The 18,100-nt window shown below is 43.5% G+C and overlaps 2 protein-coding genes across 2 annotated transcripts; both read left to right on the top strand.

Annotated features, from left to right (window-relative positions):
* The first annotated feature begins 2,774 nt into the window (after nucleotides 1–2,774).
* On the top strand, nucleotides 2,775–4,890 carry LOC125394498 (growth-regulated alpha protein). The gene is made up of 4 exons (XM_048425381.3): nucleotides 2,775–3,035; nucleotides 3,121–3,244; nucleotides 3,356–3,439; nucleotides 4,127–4,890. The coding sequence occupies exons 1-4, from the start codon at nucleotides 2,954–2,956 to the stop codon at nucleotides 4,140–4,142; spliced, it is 306 nt and encodes a 101-aa protein (XP_048281338.1). The 5' UTR covers nucleotides 2,775–2,953; the 3' UTR covers nucleotides 4,143–4,890.
* Nucleotides 4,891–15,794: 10,904 nt separating this feature from the next.
* Nucleotides 15,795–17,842, top strand: LOC125394506 (C-X-C motif chemokine 2-like). Its single transcript, XM_048425392.3, has 4 exons — nucleotides 15,795–15,952; nucleotides 16,039–16,162; nucleotides 16,279–16,362; nucleotides 17,106–17,842. The coding sequence occupies exons 1-4, from the start codon at nucleotides 15,874–15,876 to the stop codon at nucleotides 17,119–17,121; spliced, it is 303 nt and encodes a 100-aa protein (XP_048281349.3). The 5' UTR covers nucleotides 15,795–15,873; the 3' UTR covers nucleotides 17,122–17,842.
* Nucleotides 17,843–18,100: the final 258 nt, after the last annotated feature.

Below are 18,100 nucleotides of genomic sequence, written 5' to 3'. Positions count from 1 at the left end.
TGGTACTAAGAAATAAGACCTTGAAGGCGTAGGTAAATCATGAGGGTTCTGATGTCACAGAGAAATTAAAGTCATTAGTGGGAAGTAGGTTCATTACAGGTGAGTTTGGCATCGAAGATCCCTGCAATATCCAGAGTATTCCTGTGTCCAGTAGGTCACAGGGGTTTCCTCTGGGTTAACTCTATTCTTAGGATGTATCTGGAAGGCAATGTCAAAACTGCAGGTTTGCACTGGGCCATCTTGGCAGTTCTGGCAAACAACAAGCATCTCCCAGCTCCCTGTACTCCAGCACAGCAGGCACTGACTCTGATTCATCCAAGACCGTCATCTGTTCCAGTCTGAACTGATACAGGCCTAGATAAGGAAAGAGATGAACAAGCATAAGCGTCCCTGTGATGTTCAGAAGTAAACTCATGTCACTCCAACTCCATGGGCTGATGATGGCAAAGGTAAGAAGTTCTGCTGTGCAAACCAAGCTCCAAATTAAAAGGAAGGGAAAAGACTGCTACAAGAAGGCACAAATTGGAGACTGGAGATTAAAGAAACTAGCGATTATAAGGGTAGGTGAACACTGATAATTAACTGAGTTCCCTTGGACAGACACATAGCTAGTAACACTTTCAGCATCTTCAACTTACCCCTCCAGAGTAAAGCAATTATAGGATAAGCTAGAACTGTCAGACAATGATGGAAGCTACACCAACAAAGGCATCAAGGTAAATGAGGGTGGAGTTGAGCCTCCCCCTTCGTTCACGGTGCCTAAGCAGCAGTCGGGGTTCAGTGAAGCCAGGTTGTCTGCAGATCTCACTGACTTGTCAGAGTGTATACTTTAATATGGAACGTGTTGAAAGTTCCCATGTGTAATGGAACTTAACTGACTGAGCATCTATTTTGTTCTTTAAGATTTATTTTTAGTTATGCATATGTACACATGAATGCAGGTACATGAATGCTGAGGTTCGTAGAGGTGTTAGGCGCCTCTGGCACTGGAGTTACAGGTGGCTATGAGCTGCCTGATTGGAGTGTTGGTGACTAGACTTGGCTCCTTTGCAAGAGCAATACATGCTCTTAGATGCTGAGCCATTCCTCCTGCCCCTATGAGCCTCTATTATTTTAGAAATGACTTCACCAAGTTAGTTGTTACGTGATTTGCAACTTGTTCATATAGAGTGGCATTCCACATATAACAAAAGAAAGAAGAACTCTCTTTTCACAGTGTGTTCCACAACATTGCTACTCTTAGAAAATTCGGAAACAGGTTTAGTGATTGGTGGAGGACTCTTTTGTGCAGATGGCTACCACTTCCTTGCAGAGTCCTCAGGAAAGGAGCGGGTGGGTACCAAGACTCAGAATAGACAGATCCCTGAACTCCAATATGGGCTTTAATCCTATTATGAGTACCCCACCTTCATGACCCCATCTATATCTGACCAGCTTCCAAAGTTCCACCCCCAACACCACCACATTGGCACTTAAGGCTTTGACGTGGGGGAGGGGGAACAAATGTCAGTCCATTACCAACAGAGTCACAAGGCACTGCTTCTGCTTCTTTATTCAGTAACCATCTGCAGGATGCTCCCTAAGTACAGCGTTCTACAGGTGCTGGTACCAACTTGTGAGGTAAATACTGCTATTCCCTCTCTTTGACGGATGAAAAACACAAGCCAGCAGAGGCCAGATAATTTCCCAGGGATCATTCAGTGGGTATGTGTTGTAGCTGGACAGTTAGCCCTGAAAACCCTCTGCAGGTATCTCTATAGCTCTGCATCCGGAGAGCATCCAGGCAAAGGGTTCGTCCTTCCACACTGAAGTGCGGAATCAGTGGTGCTCACCTGGGACCTTTAGTCAATGCCAACAACAGCAATGGAAGGAACAGGAAACTGACGTGGAGAACAGGCTGTGGAATGGTTTAAATGAAATGCTACAAACATGTCGATAATTATCTTTCAAGTCTCGTGTGGCACCTGCTGTATCTGAGAAGCCCTTGGATGGTGGGAGCATGAGGTTTGGGAGGTCAATAGATAGTTCAGCCTGGGCTACACCAGGCAACAACAACAACAGCAGCAACAATGATAGTCATAAAACTTTCAGAGACTCAATTTTGTAATACAGATATATTTTGGAAAACCACAGTCCTTTGCACTTAAACCAGTTCCTTGTGGCATCCGTGTCCCTCACAACTTTCCTGTGCACTTTCCTTAGTCAAAAAAAGTTATGACCCATCATACAATAGGACAGTGATGGTTCAGGAACTATTCAAGTTTGGGAAGTTCCAGAGTTCAAAAGACAAAGAGGAGATTGCTGCATTGTTCTAAAATAAACACAGAGCTAAACTTGGCAATGATCTTTCTCCTCCTCCTCCTCCCATGTTTCTCTGAGGAAAAACTCAGGCCAAATGTGACTTATTTAACATCACAAAAGTAGCAGGAAAAAGCAAACGTCCTCACACGGAATAAGAGACCATAGATACATTTTTTAAAGCGTGTGTTCATCTCAGACAAAAACGCAGTCTGCAAAACTCAAAAGACAGGGGAAGCTGCCATCCACCCAAACCGCTCTAGTCCTAACTGGAGTCCTAAGCAAAGCAGCCCTCACGTGCTCATAACGGGTGTGACCCACCATCCCTGAGAGCTGAATCCCTGGAATCCCACCGCTCCCCGTGAGCTCGTCACTTCTCCAGCGAAGCACGTCACTCCCTCCCCTTTGGGACTTTGAGACAAAAAGCAAAAATCCCAGAGTCCAATCCTTGGGAGTGAGGCAAGGGGCGGAGCGACGCCCTTTCCGGTTGTGGGGAAACACCCGGAGCTCCGGGAATTTCCCTGGCCCGGGACGCGGGCTTTTCCAGGCACCATGCATAAAAGAGGCTCGCGGGGCTCCAGAACCCCAGACTGAGCTTCAGAGCCTCCAGCCAGCTACTGCACTCCAGACTCCAGCCACACTCCTGCTTAACGCCATGGCCCCAGCTACCCGCCCACTGCTCCGTGCCTCTCTGCTGTTGCTGCTACTGCTACTGGCCGCCAGGCACCAGGTCACAGGTAGGACCCGCCACTGCTGTCCCTGGAGGAGCCTCCGCTGGGCTCAGCCGCTGATAGTTCGCTGACACAGTGTCTTCTCCCACAGGGGCACCCGTCGCCAACGAGCTGCGCTGTCAGTGCCTGCAGACCGTTGCGGGAGTTCACCTAAAGAACATCCAGAGCTTGAAGGTGACGCCCCCAGGACCCCACTGCACCCAGACCGAAGTCATGTGAGTGTCTAACAGCGCAGCTTCTGCCACTTCCAGAGTCGCCCAAACGCTCCTGTTGCCCCCATATCCATAGACTTCCAGCCTCACGTGGGTCCATCCTTCTCTCTGCAGAGCCACTCTCAAGGATGGTCGCGAAGTTTGCCTTAACCCTGAAGCCCCCATGGTTCAGAAGATCGTCCAAAAGATGCTAAAGACGTGAGTTGTGACTTGTGTTTGTACTTGTGAGGGAGGCATGGGTCGGAGTTCTGGCAGCTCGCTGCGGAGCGTTAATTACATCAGGGAAAGTCTGTGTTGACCAGAAGATCAGAAAGTTGTGGTTATTACTTTCATAGCTCAGCTTAACGTGAGATCATTAATTGGCTTTGACACTAGAGAACCCTGTCCGCTCGACTGTCACCACACTCAAAACCCCCATGCAAATGGATGGTGGCTTGTGTGTGTTCCTATCAGATGAAGGGGCCCGTGGCTCTATGAAATCTTTTAAGGGCCTGGGAAACGGGATCCTTGGCAAAGTGTGCCCCCGAGCCTTCTCGAGGAAGAAGGGAGCTTTGGGCGGTGTCACTTCCCTGCGTGCAAGGCTAAGTTCTTCCTGTGCAGGTTACATAATTTATGGAATTTTAGCCAAGTAGGAGAGCTAATAGCAACTACATCACAGGGTTGCCTGTCTGAGTAAAGTCACACTTGTAAATTAAACTGTGGCAATGTCATTGGCTTTTTTTTCAAGGCACGTGGTTGACGCCACAAGAATCCAAGTTTTAGCTGTACAGAGCTCTGGGTGGAGGGGTAGACATGTAGAAATCTCACCTAGAGCCTCCGGGGACTGGGGGGAGAGAACAGTGCTTTTGATGACTGCTTGTAACACTGACTCTTTTCCCACTGCAGGGGCATCCGCAAGTGACAGAGAGAGGAGGAAGATTGCCATGGTGGCGCCTGTGAATGCCGGCTTCTGACAGCACTGGCTTAACACACTCTATGGTTTCTTAAGAGAGTCCTATTTATTTATGTATTTATTTATTTCACAAAGCTCATGTATTTTTATTTGACATTAATATTTAACAATGTGGATGTGTTTTATCAATGGTTGTTCAGTTTGAAGATGCTAGATTTAAAATATCTTATTAAGGCCCGGTGGTGGTGGTGCAGGCCTTTAATCCCAGCACCTGGGAGGCAGAGACAGGTGGATGTCTGTGAGTTTGAGGCCAGCCTGGTCTACAAGCGCTAGTTCCAGGACAGGCACCAAAGCTACACAGAGAAACCTTGTCTTGAAAAACCAAAAAAGAAATATATATATTAAACGAATATTTAATATTTATTGGGAGACCATCAAGTGTCAACCACTGTGATAGAAGGGTGTGGGTTAGGAAGGAAAAGCAGAGAGAAATACATGTTTTGTATTAGAGTGAGGGTATGTGTGTGGATCTATGTTTGAAAGTCTTGAAAAGAATGTCAGTTATTTATTGAAAGTTGTCTTTCATATTAATAGTCAACATGAATGTGTTGATGTTTCCCTTGGACATTTTGTGTCTAGTCTGTAGGGCATAATGCCCTGTTATATTCTGTAACTAGTGTTTTTCTTTGTCTTGGGACAGAGAAATTCAAAGAACTGTTACAACTGAAATAAAAATAAAAGTTTTAACAAAAGATAACACGGGTGCTTTTTGTTTTGTTCTTTTTAACACCCCTGGTTTCTATTTAATCCTGTACCTGTCTGTGCTGGCTGGCATTTCTCGTGACTCTTGCCCACTAGAGAAGAAGAATTGATACTCCTGGAAGGCACGTTCCACCCTCCCCAACCTCCTTGATAATTCTATATAAAACATTGTCATTTTCCACACTGACCAATTTTCTATTCAAAAGGAGTTCCTTTATTTAAACATTTTTTGTCCTTTATTTTGAGAGAGGGATCATGCTATGCTGCCCAGGCTGGCTTTGAACTTGCAGTCTTCCTAAGGGAATTAGGATATCTAGGCAATTCTGAAAATATGCAAAATTTAGATCTTAAAAAACATGAAAGGAAGATAAAATAGGATAAAAGAAATTACTTCAATCATACATGTAAAAACCTAAAGAAATAACATAAAAGGTGCCTCAGGAGACAGAAAGATTCCCAAAGGTCAGGCTTAGTTCCTCAGCGCATGGAACTCTGAGTTGGAGTTGGTGGTTTGCTTCCATAGTAGACATAAGAAAAGCAGTGCATTGGAGAAAGTGTCCAAGCTCCAAGCCCTGTCGTATGATCAACACGACTATCACTACAAGACTTCAGAATGGTTCTGGTCCTGGCCCTGGTAGAAGGTGACAGGAAAGGAAAGGGCATGTTTGTACTCTTCTACATAATCAAGAATCTCACAGTATGCAGGGAGCAGCAAGTAAATTAAAAATTGGAGGGATAGTCCTCAAAATACCCAACAAAAACTCTTCAAAATTGTTCAGGTGACGGCAAACAAGGCTCTATCATTAGCTTACACAGATCAGAGGAGACAGAAGAGAGACGAGAGCCAAATACAATGTGTGTGGTGGACAATGTGTGTGTCTGGAATAGAAAGGAAAAAAAGACATAACTGGAATACCGGTGAAATTTGAATAAAGACCTGAGTTTAGTGAACAATGCACCAGGATGAGTCTCTTGCGTTTGATAAATAAATCCACTATAACAATGCAGCACGTCAATAATAGGAGACACAAAACAGAATTTCAGCAAGGGAACTCTCTCACCCACAACAATATTTTCTAATTCTAAAATGATTCTAAATTTAAAATTTAAAATCTCAGCTTGATTTTGGAGATTGTACAGTAAATAAAACAATCATGTAATAGACTTTAAGGCAACTCTAATAAAATTACAACAGACTTAACTGGAATTGATACTGTAATTAAAAGTCAAAAATTATTTGGCTGTGTAAATAAGATGAATAGTGCTCCTTAAAGATTTACCTTAAATATTTGACTCTAGATAGCTTGAAATTAAGAAAATTAAAAAAAAATGTGTCCCATCACACAAAAACTATTTGAAAGGAATCCAACATATATCATCAGTTACTAATAATGCAGTAACTATTGTGTTGTTGATACATTTATGAAGAACTGATCTATTAATGAATGAAAATACAGAAATAAGTAGTCTTGGGAGATTCAAATCTCATTCGAAATATAAAGGGGGCAATTGTAGAAGAGACAATGTAATTTCAAAATTTTACAAATAACACTAAAATGCATAAAGCAATTTGGAGAGACTCACGAAGAGTAGCAGACAAATCAGAATTCATAGCTTAAGATTCTTTTGGCCTGGTATGATGTTGGCACACACCCGTAATTCTCTGTGTTTGGAGGGTCTGCAGTTCAAGGCTTGCGTCAGTTGCATGGTGACTTAGAAACCATCACAAGCTACAGGAAATCTTGTCTTAAAACAACAACAACAAGAAGAAGTCTTAGAGATAGGGTGTCACTATACAGCTAATGCTGGTCTTGACTAAATAATCCATCTACCTCTGCCCCTTAAATTCTGGGGTTACAGGAACTGCTGCCATGTTGGCTTCCTATAGAGAAAGATCCTAACAGACTTTCTCAATGATTAATAGGGAAGGAAGTGAAATATTGCTAATAGTATGGAATGTGGGAGCCCACAGAAGTGGGTCCGTTCCACCTCGACTAAAGGGCAGAGACTTCAGGCTTATTTTTGGGCCCATTCCACCTTGACTAAAGGTCCAATAGTTCAGGCCTATTTTTCTTCTTCAAGGTTATTGACCAGAGGTTTGATTTAAGGTGTGGCTACTAACAGGATATCTTGACCCAGGGTGTGGGTACTTGGTGGTTTTGGGTATTCAGATGGCCTACAGATGTGGGTCTTTTCCACCTTGACCAAAGGTCAAGGACTATTCCTTGCTCCTTCAAGGATAGGGATAGGACAGGAGGCTCAACCCAGGGAGTGGCTGCCCACAGGATGCTTGGCCTAAGGTGTGATTGCTGTGTGTCCTGCCTAAACAACAGAATACTTAACTCAGGGTATAGTTGCTTGAGGCTTCCGGTATTGAAGAGGTAGTTGCTCTGTTTGTTCTTTGTATCGTGTTAAAGTAGTCTTCTGCCTTCTTCCCCTGCTTTTTGGATTGGGGTATATAAGCATATGGAAAAGAAATGTGGGCAAATTAGCAAACTTACTGGATTACCCTCCTGACCCTATCCTGTGTCTCTGTATTGCTTTTGTATATCTGTTCTTTCTGCCTAATGTTTCTAATCCATATGCTCCTACCCTGGAGCATGCGAGCCCCGTCAAGGTGAACCCTGACAATGGAAGAGTTCAAAACATAACTGAATTGGCTTGACTGACATCACTAGGTAGACTCTTCTGCAACTCTATAAATCATGGCCGTTTTTAGGTTGTTTTATTTACAGTACACAGAAAACTTCTGCTATGAGAGTGTATCACACATGGAAAATGCTGAAACGCTAGAGAACACACCCTGATCATCACTTTTATGATGATCTTGCTTTCCTAGTTGAAATAGATATGACCATACACTGTGCATGTCTGTGGTTAGTAACTCACCCCTCAGCTTCCTAATTTTGCTTTCACAATGCCAGAGTCATCTTGCTTTCCATATGCAGCATAAACATCTCTTATGATAAAACTATTACTGTGGAAATAGTTCCTCATTCCTTATGTTTATTTCAGACATAGTTTGTAAATTTTGGAGTTCCCTTATTTCTTAGGTTGGATTTCACGAATATAATGCAATTTAACTATGTGATATTATTACCACAAAGGGTTTTACAATTTTTTAAGCAAACGGAAACACAAAGTTTTGCATTAAGAGCCATTTGTGTTGGGCAATGGTGATGCACACCTCTGATTCCAGCACCCCGGAAGCAGAGTCAGTGAGATCTCTGTAAGTTTGAGGCCAGCCTGGTCTGTAGAGTGCATTCCAGGACAGTCAGGGCTATACAGAGAAACTCTGTCTTAAAAGACAAAATTTTTTTTTAAAAAAAAGTCACTTGTAAAAGAGTCTTGGAATACCATCCATATTTAATATATTAGATTAGTTATTGTTTAGCACTAATTAAAATGAATTTAAATATTTAAAAAATATTGAAAGAATAAACAAAGTCTAGCTGTATGTGAGGGGATGGAAGTGTCTTCCAAATGAAAGAATTCTTCTTTTCCTGACCTGCTTTATTTACCTTTTAAAATATGTCACTGCCTCTGATATGTTATAAGCATCCAGTAAATATCTTTTGATTTTAATATTTATCATCATTTTATCATCATCATCGCTTTAATTTGAACCCAAAAATTCCCCAGACTTCCCACTCTCCTTAGGATAGACAGTGGATAAATCTCACAGCATGACATACACACATGGGCCATGGAAAAAGCTTTAGAAGAAAGTAATACCTTCTCAGTGGAACTAACATCCAAGCAAATTGGCTATAAGTGCTCCAACAGACCAAAGAAAAGGATTGTGGGGATCCACAGATGTGAATCCTGTTCTGTCATGACTAAAGGCCAGAGAGTTTGAGCTCATTTGAACTCTTTCAAAGTTATTGACAACAAATGTGGCTACAAACAAGATGTCCAGACCTAGGGTGTAGCTACTTGGTGTTTTGGACATTAAGATGGTCCACAGAGGTGGATCTGCTCCACCCTGACCAAAGGGCAGAGAATTCAAATCTTCTCTTTCATTTTAAAATAGGAGGTTTGACAAAGGCAGTGGCTGCCTACAGGATACTTTGTCTAGGGTATATTAATGGCATCACCTGCCCAAAACATCAAAATGCTTAACTCAGGAAATAATGGCTTGATGTCTCAAATATTTATGCAAATAACTATTCTGGTTGTTCTTTGTGTCACGTAAAAGCAAGCGTTTGCCTTCTCCCCACCACCACTTTTTCCTACTGGGGTATATAAGCGTATGGAAGATAAACGCGGGTGGATTCAGTATTCAGTATTCACTGAGTTGCCCTCCCGGTACTATCTTGTGTCTCTGTGTTTCTTTCATATCTCTGTTCCCCTACCTAACATTTGTAATCCACACACCCCTGCCCTGGAACGTACGAACCTATTGTGGCTGGAACGCGACAAATGTCACCCCAACGTGTGGCTTACGACAAAGGATGAACTGTGTCATGGCAACGACAGAGAATATTTGCAGCTCTCGGTGAGCAGCTCTGATGGATTCAGGCAGCACATTCTCTAGAGCAATTTGTTGTCTTGTCTATTTTTAATGAAAAACAAAGGGGGCAGGCGGTGGTGGTGCACCCAGCACTCAGGAGGCAGAGGCAGGTGGGTTTCTGCGAGTTTGAAGCCAGCCTGGTCTCCAAGAGCTAGTTCCAGGAAGGCTCCAAAGCAACACAGAGAAACCCTGTCTCGAAGAACCAAAAGGAAAAAAGTTGCTAGACATCATTCAATAAGGAAGTAGATTCCCCTCCCCCCATTTGTTTTGCTTGGGCAGGAAAGGAAGTATGATGGGATGCAACAAAACTCTTAATAAAGTCTGGAGGAGGAACTATGCAATTTTATAGGAAACAATGGCATTTGCAGTTAATTTAGAGGTTACTTTAATGAAAAAAATATGTATGTGCACCTGTGTGTGTAGGCATGTGTGTGTGCTGGATGTATTTGTGTGTGTGTGTGTGGATGTGTGCCCATGTGTGTTTGAGTGCATGTGAAGGGCAGAAGTCAACATCATAATAAACTTTTATGTCGGGTAGGAAATCCAGACTCAGGTTCTCACACGTGTGTGGCAGACTTTTTGCTGATTGAACCATCTCCCTATTCCTGGAGAAAGGTTTTTTTTTTTCTCTCTCTATAAGAATAAGCCATGTAGGTACAAAGCAAGTCTCAGCATGTTGCAATAGTCTTTTTTTGTATGTTCTTTTCTATAACTGTATCAAGATCTAATTAAATCCACCTTCTATGTGTAATCTATCAGGACAATGAAATGCAGAATAAATTAACTGTTTGTAGTTAGCCAGGAGCTACAGGCTAAGCAACTAACATTGAATTTCTGAAAATGAAATATGGGTGTCAGTTCTACTCTTTGTCTTGTTCTCGGTTTAGCATAATTTTCCCCTGAATCAACAAATCAAAGTCTTTAATTGAACAATTAATAGCATTGTGAATATTGTTTAACAGTCTTGAAAATCAAATACCTCATTTACCTTGCAAGCACCATTGAGTTTTATTTAATAGATGGACTTATTATACATACAGAGAAAAGCTGGGAAACCTTACAAAGAAGCATACCTCAGGAAGCACAGCTTTGTGACAGGAAAAGGCACTTTAGGGGAACGTCTCTGGGTGCAATGCAACTGAAAGGCATGACATATTGATTTCTGAGTCCTGGTCAAAACTCCTGATGAATCTGGAACACTGTTCATACAGGGTCTCCCTGTCTTTAGTCCCGATTCCCAAAAGACCCAGGGGAGGGGATCCTCTTGCGATCATCCTTTGCTGCCTTCCGAACAAGGCTTTGTTTGCTCTGTCCTCTCCCTCAAGGAAGTTCTCCTCCTCTCAGGGTTATCTTCTCTCCACATAAAGCGTCTTTAAAACTGCTAGAAGTGAGCAAGTCCTCCATGGAAGCACGCCTGACAATGCTCACAGAGCCACAGCGAGAGCTGGGTTAGCTATTGCTTTTTTCCAAATATCGCGAGCGCATCTCGTGTAGCTTGTCACGGCATTTGCTGGATTTTTGTGTCTTCTGCCTTACTTACGTATCTCCCTTGTTACAATGAGAGTTCAAGGGTTGTAGGGTGACTGAACTTTCTTGGTGGCCAAGGAAACTAACCTCGTTCCCACATTATAAATCTGAGGAAACGATGTGGAAAATGTTGAGACAACAGGAGAAAGGAAGTTTCAAATCAAGCTTAGATGTCCCCCGTGACAGTAATCTGTCAGTAAGTAGAACCAGCCACATATAGCTCCATGTGAAACAGACTGAATGAAAATGAGAATCATTTCATCTTCCCATGGCCCCAAAAGACAGGTGAGCGGTTTAAAGGCAGAGTCGCCAAGTTCAAAGATTACACCTGGTGATTGTTCTCACTCAGGCTAGATGGCTTTTCTCTCTACTGGCTCAGCTTCAGACAGCCTCTCCCAGGGACTGGCAAAGCTCCAGGCTTCTGCTCTGCCAGCTGTAACCCAGCAGGAAGTAAAGACCTGTTTTGTTTTGGTTTTTCTCATTTCCTGACAAGAAGGACTAGAGGGAATTTTTCTGATACGGACGAGATTATGTCATTTGCCCACTGGTGAGCTTACCAAGGCATCTAGGATGGAGAGACTCGGGTGCAAAGAACTGGTAATCCTCTGTGGGGCTGTCAGCTTGCTCCCAGAGCTGTGGAGGAGGATCAGTTGTCTTGAACCAACACTGGGAAGAAATAGAAATAGCAAGGAGGGAAAGCCAGTGTCCTGGTTTCCAAAAGAAAGTTCAGACTATGTCATCAAAGGTAAACAAGATGGAGCTTAGATCAGGCATAAAAGACAAATGTATTAGAGATGTACTCAAAGAATACTTTCGATTGGATAAATTCAGAGATCTAGTGATGTTTTAGTTATCCATTTTTATTTACATGTATGGGTGTTTGCCTAGATGGGTACCACACGCATGCTTGGTACCCATGCAGGTCAGTTCTAGAGCCCTGGATCCCCTAGAACCAGTGTTACAGAGTCAACAGCTATGTGGGTGCTGGGTACTAAACCTCGGTCCTTTGCAAGAGCAGCCAGGGCTCTTCATTTCTGAGCTGTCTCTCCATCCCTGGGCCCAGAGATTTAGCGCAGCATAGAGATCTCTTCATTCTCTCCTCAGCCCGGTTCTTTCATTTTACTGGGAGCACTCACTGCAATAGAAGAGGGCTGGCAGTCGAGACATCTTGATTCCTGGTGGTAAGCAGGAAAAGCAGCACTACCCACTGGACCATTCCTGCAGCTCCATTCATGCTCAGGACGAGCACAGCTCTGGATTTAAGAGATCTATCACGTGGTCCTCATTAAAACGGAAAGCTATAACAAATATGATACACAGTTGAAGGATAATAAATTAATGCTTAGTGATGATTCCATGCCCTTCAAAGTGGTGCTGGCTGGTGTGACTTTAAAGTCTGGGCACAGAATTCGTCACTCTACTCATCCGAGGTTTAATTGGCTGGAGATGATGCTTAACACTTCAAAAAGAAATGTGTTAATTTGGTAGAATGCCATTTTTTATTAAAGTTTAAAAACCAGCAAGGCAAAGGTTAAGGATTCACCACGAAGACGGACATCGTGTAAAAAGAAAAAGCTCTCGTACCCCATTTGTAAGCAACTGCTGTTTTCCTACACGGTTTCAGGCATATAGTTGACGACTGCTTTTTGAGACATTTATGCTTGCTTTGACAACTGCCGTAGAAGCCTTGTGCTTGATTCTCTCCCAGTGTTTGCTAAGGTAGTGATCAGGTTGCAGCTGGAATCCTTGTAGCAGACATCTTCTATTTCCTGACATCATCATAAAGAGACAGACGGACTGAACAACATCCTGATAATACTGAAGGGAAATATTTCAGTTCTTAAAACCTGGAAAAGTGCTCAAATTAGGTTGGCTGGCAGAGTCTGTGAGTTTTATCTAGGAAAATAAAAACCAAATAAAACACCTGGGACTAAAATGCCTTCCAGAAATGGCTCAGTGGTTAAGAGTACTGACTGCTCTTCCAGAGGACCCGGGTTCAATTCCCAGCACCCACATGGCAGCTCACAACTGTCTGAAGATCCAGTTGCAGGGGGTCTGACACCTTCACACCAATGCATATAAAATAAAGTTAAATAAACCATAAAAAAATTTTTTTTTAAAAAAAGAAAACTCAAATTTCCACTGGCTTTAATTTTGAAGGGGAAATATATTATGGGGGTGGAGCACAAAGCATACCTATTTTGTTAAATTAAATATACCACATTCATTCTACAAAAGAAAGGTCTTATTGTGAGTAAAGAAAACAAACAATGGATGGAACTAGAACAAAATTATCCTGAGTGAGGTAACCCAGACGCAGAAAGACAAACATGCTATGTACTCACTCATAAGTGGATATTAGACATAAAGCAAAGGATAACCAGGATATAGTCCATGACCCCAGAGAAGCTAGGTAATAAGAAGAACCCTCAGAAAAACATGTATAGATCCCTCTGGGAATGGGAAATAGATAAGATCTCCTGAGAAAATTGGGAGGATGCGGAGGTGGGGGGGGCAAAGAAGGGAGGGCAGACTGGGAGGAGCAGGAAAGAAGGGGAGAAAGGGAGGGGGGAGAGAACATGAGGGAATGGGAGAGTCTAGATAGGGGGAGGACAGAGATAAAGAGCAATGAAAGAGATATCTTGATTGAGCGAGCCAGTATGGGGCTGTGTGAAACCAGGCACTAGGGAAATTCCCAGGAATCCACAAGGATGACCCCAGCTAAGACCCTAAGCAATAGTGGAGAGAGTGCCTGAACTGGCCTTGCCCTTTAATCAGATTGATACTACCTTAATTGTCATCATAGAACCTTCATTTCACAGCTGGTGGAAGCAAATGCAGAGATCCCCAGCTAAGCACTGGGCCATACTTCAGGATACCAGTCGAAAAGAGCAAAGAGTTTAAGACCATGATGAGGAAACCCATAGAAACAGCTGCTCTGAGCCAGTGGGCATTCAGTGATTCTGGTCTGACGGGGAGGTTGGGGGGGAGGGGCAGCATAGGATTAAACTAGGCCCTCTGAGTGACTGTAGTGTGGCTTGGGCAGTCTGTGGGGCGGTGGGACCAGGATTCATCCCTAGTGTTTGAACTGTCCTTTTGGAGTCCATTGTTTTTGGAGCAATACCTTGCTCAGACTAGGTATAGGGAGGAGGGCCTTGCTCCTGCCTCAAAGTGATGTGCCAGACTTTGTTGATTCTCCATGGGAAACCTTACCCTCTGTGAGGAGTGGATGGGGGGGTGTGGAGGGTGGGAGGAGGGTGAGAGGGAGTGGGAAGAGAGGAGGGAGTGGGAACTGGGATAGGTATGTAAAATAAAAAGATTGTTTTAAGAATAAATCAATAAAAATAAAAATTTTAAAAAGAAAACAAACAACAAATCCTCAGACACTACACCAATCCACCAGTTTTAACTGTTACGCGAGTTGAAGTAGAGCCCCGAGGTATAAACCAGTCAATGGCGTTGGGATTGTATGTCCCTGTAACCGGTGGCACAAAGCTTTCTACCTGGCAGCTCTGAGCATCAGCCTGCCTCTGGCTGCCCTCTCCATACCTCTCTGCAAGATGCCCACCCAGCCCTCAGAGAGCTGGTCCCAAACCCACACATCAACCGTCTAAAACTTGTGTGTTATCTGACCAGAATTAAAACCGAGTGTGAGAGAGTTGGTGAGTGACAAAGGTCAGAGGTGAACATTTACAGTTGCTTCCATCACGGTTGGTGAAAGCAACACGTGATTCTCTGGTGGGGAAATCAAGTCACCGAGACAAGAAAGCCCTGTAAAATAGAAAAGAAACGGGGGCTTCAGAGATGGTTCCAGGGTTAAAAGCATTGGCGGTTCTTCTGGTTCAATTCTAGCACCCACAGGGCAGCTTACACCTGTCCGTAGCCCCACACAGACATACATACAGGCAAAACACCAATGAACATAAAATAAAAATAATCTTAAAATGAAACTATAGACAAAAGAGGGATTTGGGTTGATAATGCAAAACAGAGGGAGGAATGAGATTGTAATCTGGTACTTAGATATTCCACAGGTGCATGTTTTTGCTCCGTGGGTTTGTGAGGGACGCTACTCCCTCTATGTGTCAGTGCTGACTTTGGGGACTTCACCGTCTGGGTACCGAAGCTGCTCCAAGAGACCACCGGGTCATTGTTTCCTGAATTCATGGAACATTTACACCCGCATGTGGTGCTCACGGGCACACTGAAGCCTCGGGAGTTCCAGAATTTCACAGGGGAAGTGTCAGAGATTACAACACTCTTTCCTAGGTTAAGATGAATTAAGCGTTTGTCACATCTTTTTCCCCAACCCCCATGGAAGGATATGACACAAAATGTGAGTTATCCGTGTTTGTTACACATGAGGAACAAACCACTCTTGTGCTCAGCCTGAGATGACTATATTTTAACAGTGCACTTAAGCAGATGTAAAAAAAAAATTCGTTTATTCTAAGAAGCATGGATAAGTATGCAACGAACAGAGAAGCAACCCCTGCCCCCAAACACACATACCTTAATTTCTCCACTCCTAATGACTAAGTTCTTCAAAAGATTGTCTTCACGGATGACATCACTCCTCTGAGAAGTCACTGGGTAACCACTGTCCTCTCTAGCCGGTGGTCACTCTGGAGCAGAGGTCACTTCCTCTTGAAGATTTGGGGAAGGGCATCCAGAGTCCCACAGTGGAAGGGCAGGGCAGTAGGATGAGGCAGGCAGCACGCGCTCGCGCGTGTCTCTAACCCACTCAGCTCGGGGGCGGGGCGCACTCCTTTCTGATGCGGAGATCCTGAGCTCTGGGAATTTCCGCAGCACCAGCTTGGGCTTTTCCTGCCACCATGCATAAAAGGGACTCGCGGGGCCCCAGAGCTCCAGATCGCACCACAGTGCCTCCAGCCAGCTCCTGCGCTCCAGACTCCAGCCACACTCCTGCTCAGCGCCATGGCCCCAGCCACACGTCCTCTCCTGAGTGCAGCGCTGCTGTTGCTGCTGTTGCTGGCCACCAGCCACCAGGCTACAGGTGGGATCCGCGGCTGCCATCCCTGGAGGAGCCTCGGGTGGGCGCAGCCTCCCACAGCCCTACTGACAAAGTGTCTTTTCTCACAGGGGCTATTGTGGTCACTGAGTTGCGCTGTCAGTGCCTGAAGACCATACCAAGGATTGATTTCAAGAGCATCCAGAGCTTGAAGGTGACGCCCCCAGGACCCCAATGCACCCAGACTGAAGTCATGTGAGTGTCTACTTGGGCAGCTTTTGCCACTGCCAGAATTGCTCAGACCCTCCTGCTGCCCTAGGCTCACCCCAGTGGTACCTAATGCCTTACAAGGGTCCCCTTTCTTTATGTAGAGCCACTCTCAAGAACGGTAAAGAAGTTTGTCTCGACCCTGAAGCCCCCTTGGTTCGGAAGATCATCCAAAAGATACTGAACAAGTAAGTCGTGATTTGTGCTTACACTTGACCGGAGTCTTTGTCAGAGTACTGGTGTCTGAGTCCTGAAAATTATATAAAGGGAAAATCAAGACCCAAAACCTGGATTATTAATTTCATAGTAAACATTGCCTTGTGACCATCAATTTATTCTGATGTCAGAAAGATGTGACCTGCTCCTACCATCCACACACTCAAAAGCCCTACTCTAAAGGATGGTCGCTGTGTGTGTCCGTAAGAATTTAGCCGAATTGACTAGGGGCATTGCACATCCTCTTGTCTGTTAAGATACAGTACTTAGTCCTGCCCTATCCATGTCTTTGGGTTGTAAAGTATAGTTCCTGGTTTGGGTCAAGGTGCGCCTCTGAGTCTTCTTGATGAAGAACAGATGCTCTGCCGTGAGACCATTAGAAATTCAAATGCAGGAAGCTCCCTCATATCCTGCCTGAGTTAAAGGAAGCTATAATGGGAGCTCGTTGTATTTACTCTACAGCTGAAGGGAAACTGCATCTTTATGTTTTTATTCTTCATATCGTTTGGACTGGTTGAAGCTAGTAAAAACCGGAACCCCAGCCCTACTATTGTCATTTCACAGCCTCCAGAACGTTTATTGGCCTAGGTCATAGTTCCCTGGCAGGAGGTTAGAGATGCAGAATAAAGAAAAAGATCCAAATGAAGGGAAAAGAGGAGCGTGCTGCTGTCAGTCTTTCCAACACCTGCTAACAGCAAGCATTTTCTTATCACAGAGACAAGGCTAACTGAGCTGGAAATCACTGGCGTGTGGGCTGCTGTACCTCAAGGAGAAGATTCAAAGAGAAAAGAAACAAACAGCACCCAGGAAGCCTGGATTGTTCCTGATGCGTCCTACTGTCTGAAAGTTTAACTATTTATTTATATATGTATTTATTTATTTATTTTTCATTTCTCGGATATCATTACATTTATTGTGATATTTAAAGATATAAAAGTTTGGCAATTCTCTGTAATATTTTAAAAGGTCATTTTAATATGTTAAATCAAAGTTATTTGACTTATGTAGTTGGAAGGTAATGAATTTTGAAATCTGTCCATTCATTATTTTCTGAGGAAGTGAGTTAGGCACTAGCTACATCATGCCCTTGCTATGATAGAGACTGGGGGAAGACTGGGGGGAGAGTCATAGACAGATGCAGTCAGATTGCTTTTGAGGTAGGATTGGGCATCTATACATCCGTTTTTATAGGTATCAAGAAGAATAGAACAGCTGTTGTTTATTGTTCAATGTTTTTGCACTATGTGGACAGCATTTCTGATGCTGACTTTTCAATCACAGTAATGTGAGTATCCCTTGGACATTTTACGTCTTCTTTGTAAGGCACAGTGCCTCGGTTAGCAATTATTTTGCCATATTTTCTCATGTCTTGAAGTGGAAACATTTATTTATTCATGTGCTTTTACAAATAACAAGAAAATAAAATTTTAAATAAAAAAACTCCATGCTTAAGTTTGTTTTCTACATCTCAATCTTTCGTTCCTTCATTCTACCCAAGGTGTCAGGAACACACAGCAAACCATTGCTCCCCTGGGGACAGCACTAGCTGAGCCTCTCTTGTTTCTCTCAAGGAGGCATGCTTGATGCCTTTCAAAGTCTACATAGGATATTTTCCCCCAAAAGAACCAACTTGCGGCTCAACACTAATACAATAATTCTTGAAAATGTAACATTTTTTTTTTCTTTTTTGGTTTTTTGAGGCAGGATTTC

Source organism: Myodes glareolus, chromosome 8 (assembly GCF_982192425.1).
Source record: "Myodes glareolus chromosome 8, mMyoGla1.1, whole genome shotgun sequence".
Taxonomy (NCBI): Eukaryota; Metazoa; Chordata; class Mammalia; order Rodentia; family Cricetidae; genus Myodes; species Myodes glareolus.
The sequence above is the reverse complement of the archived record's forward strand: the minus strand, read 5'-3'. Positions and strand labels throughout refer to the sequence as shown.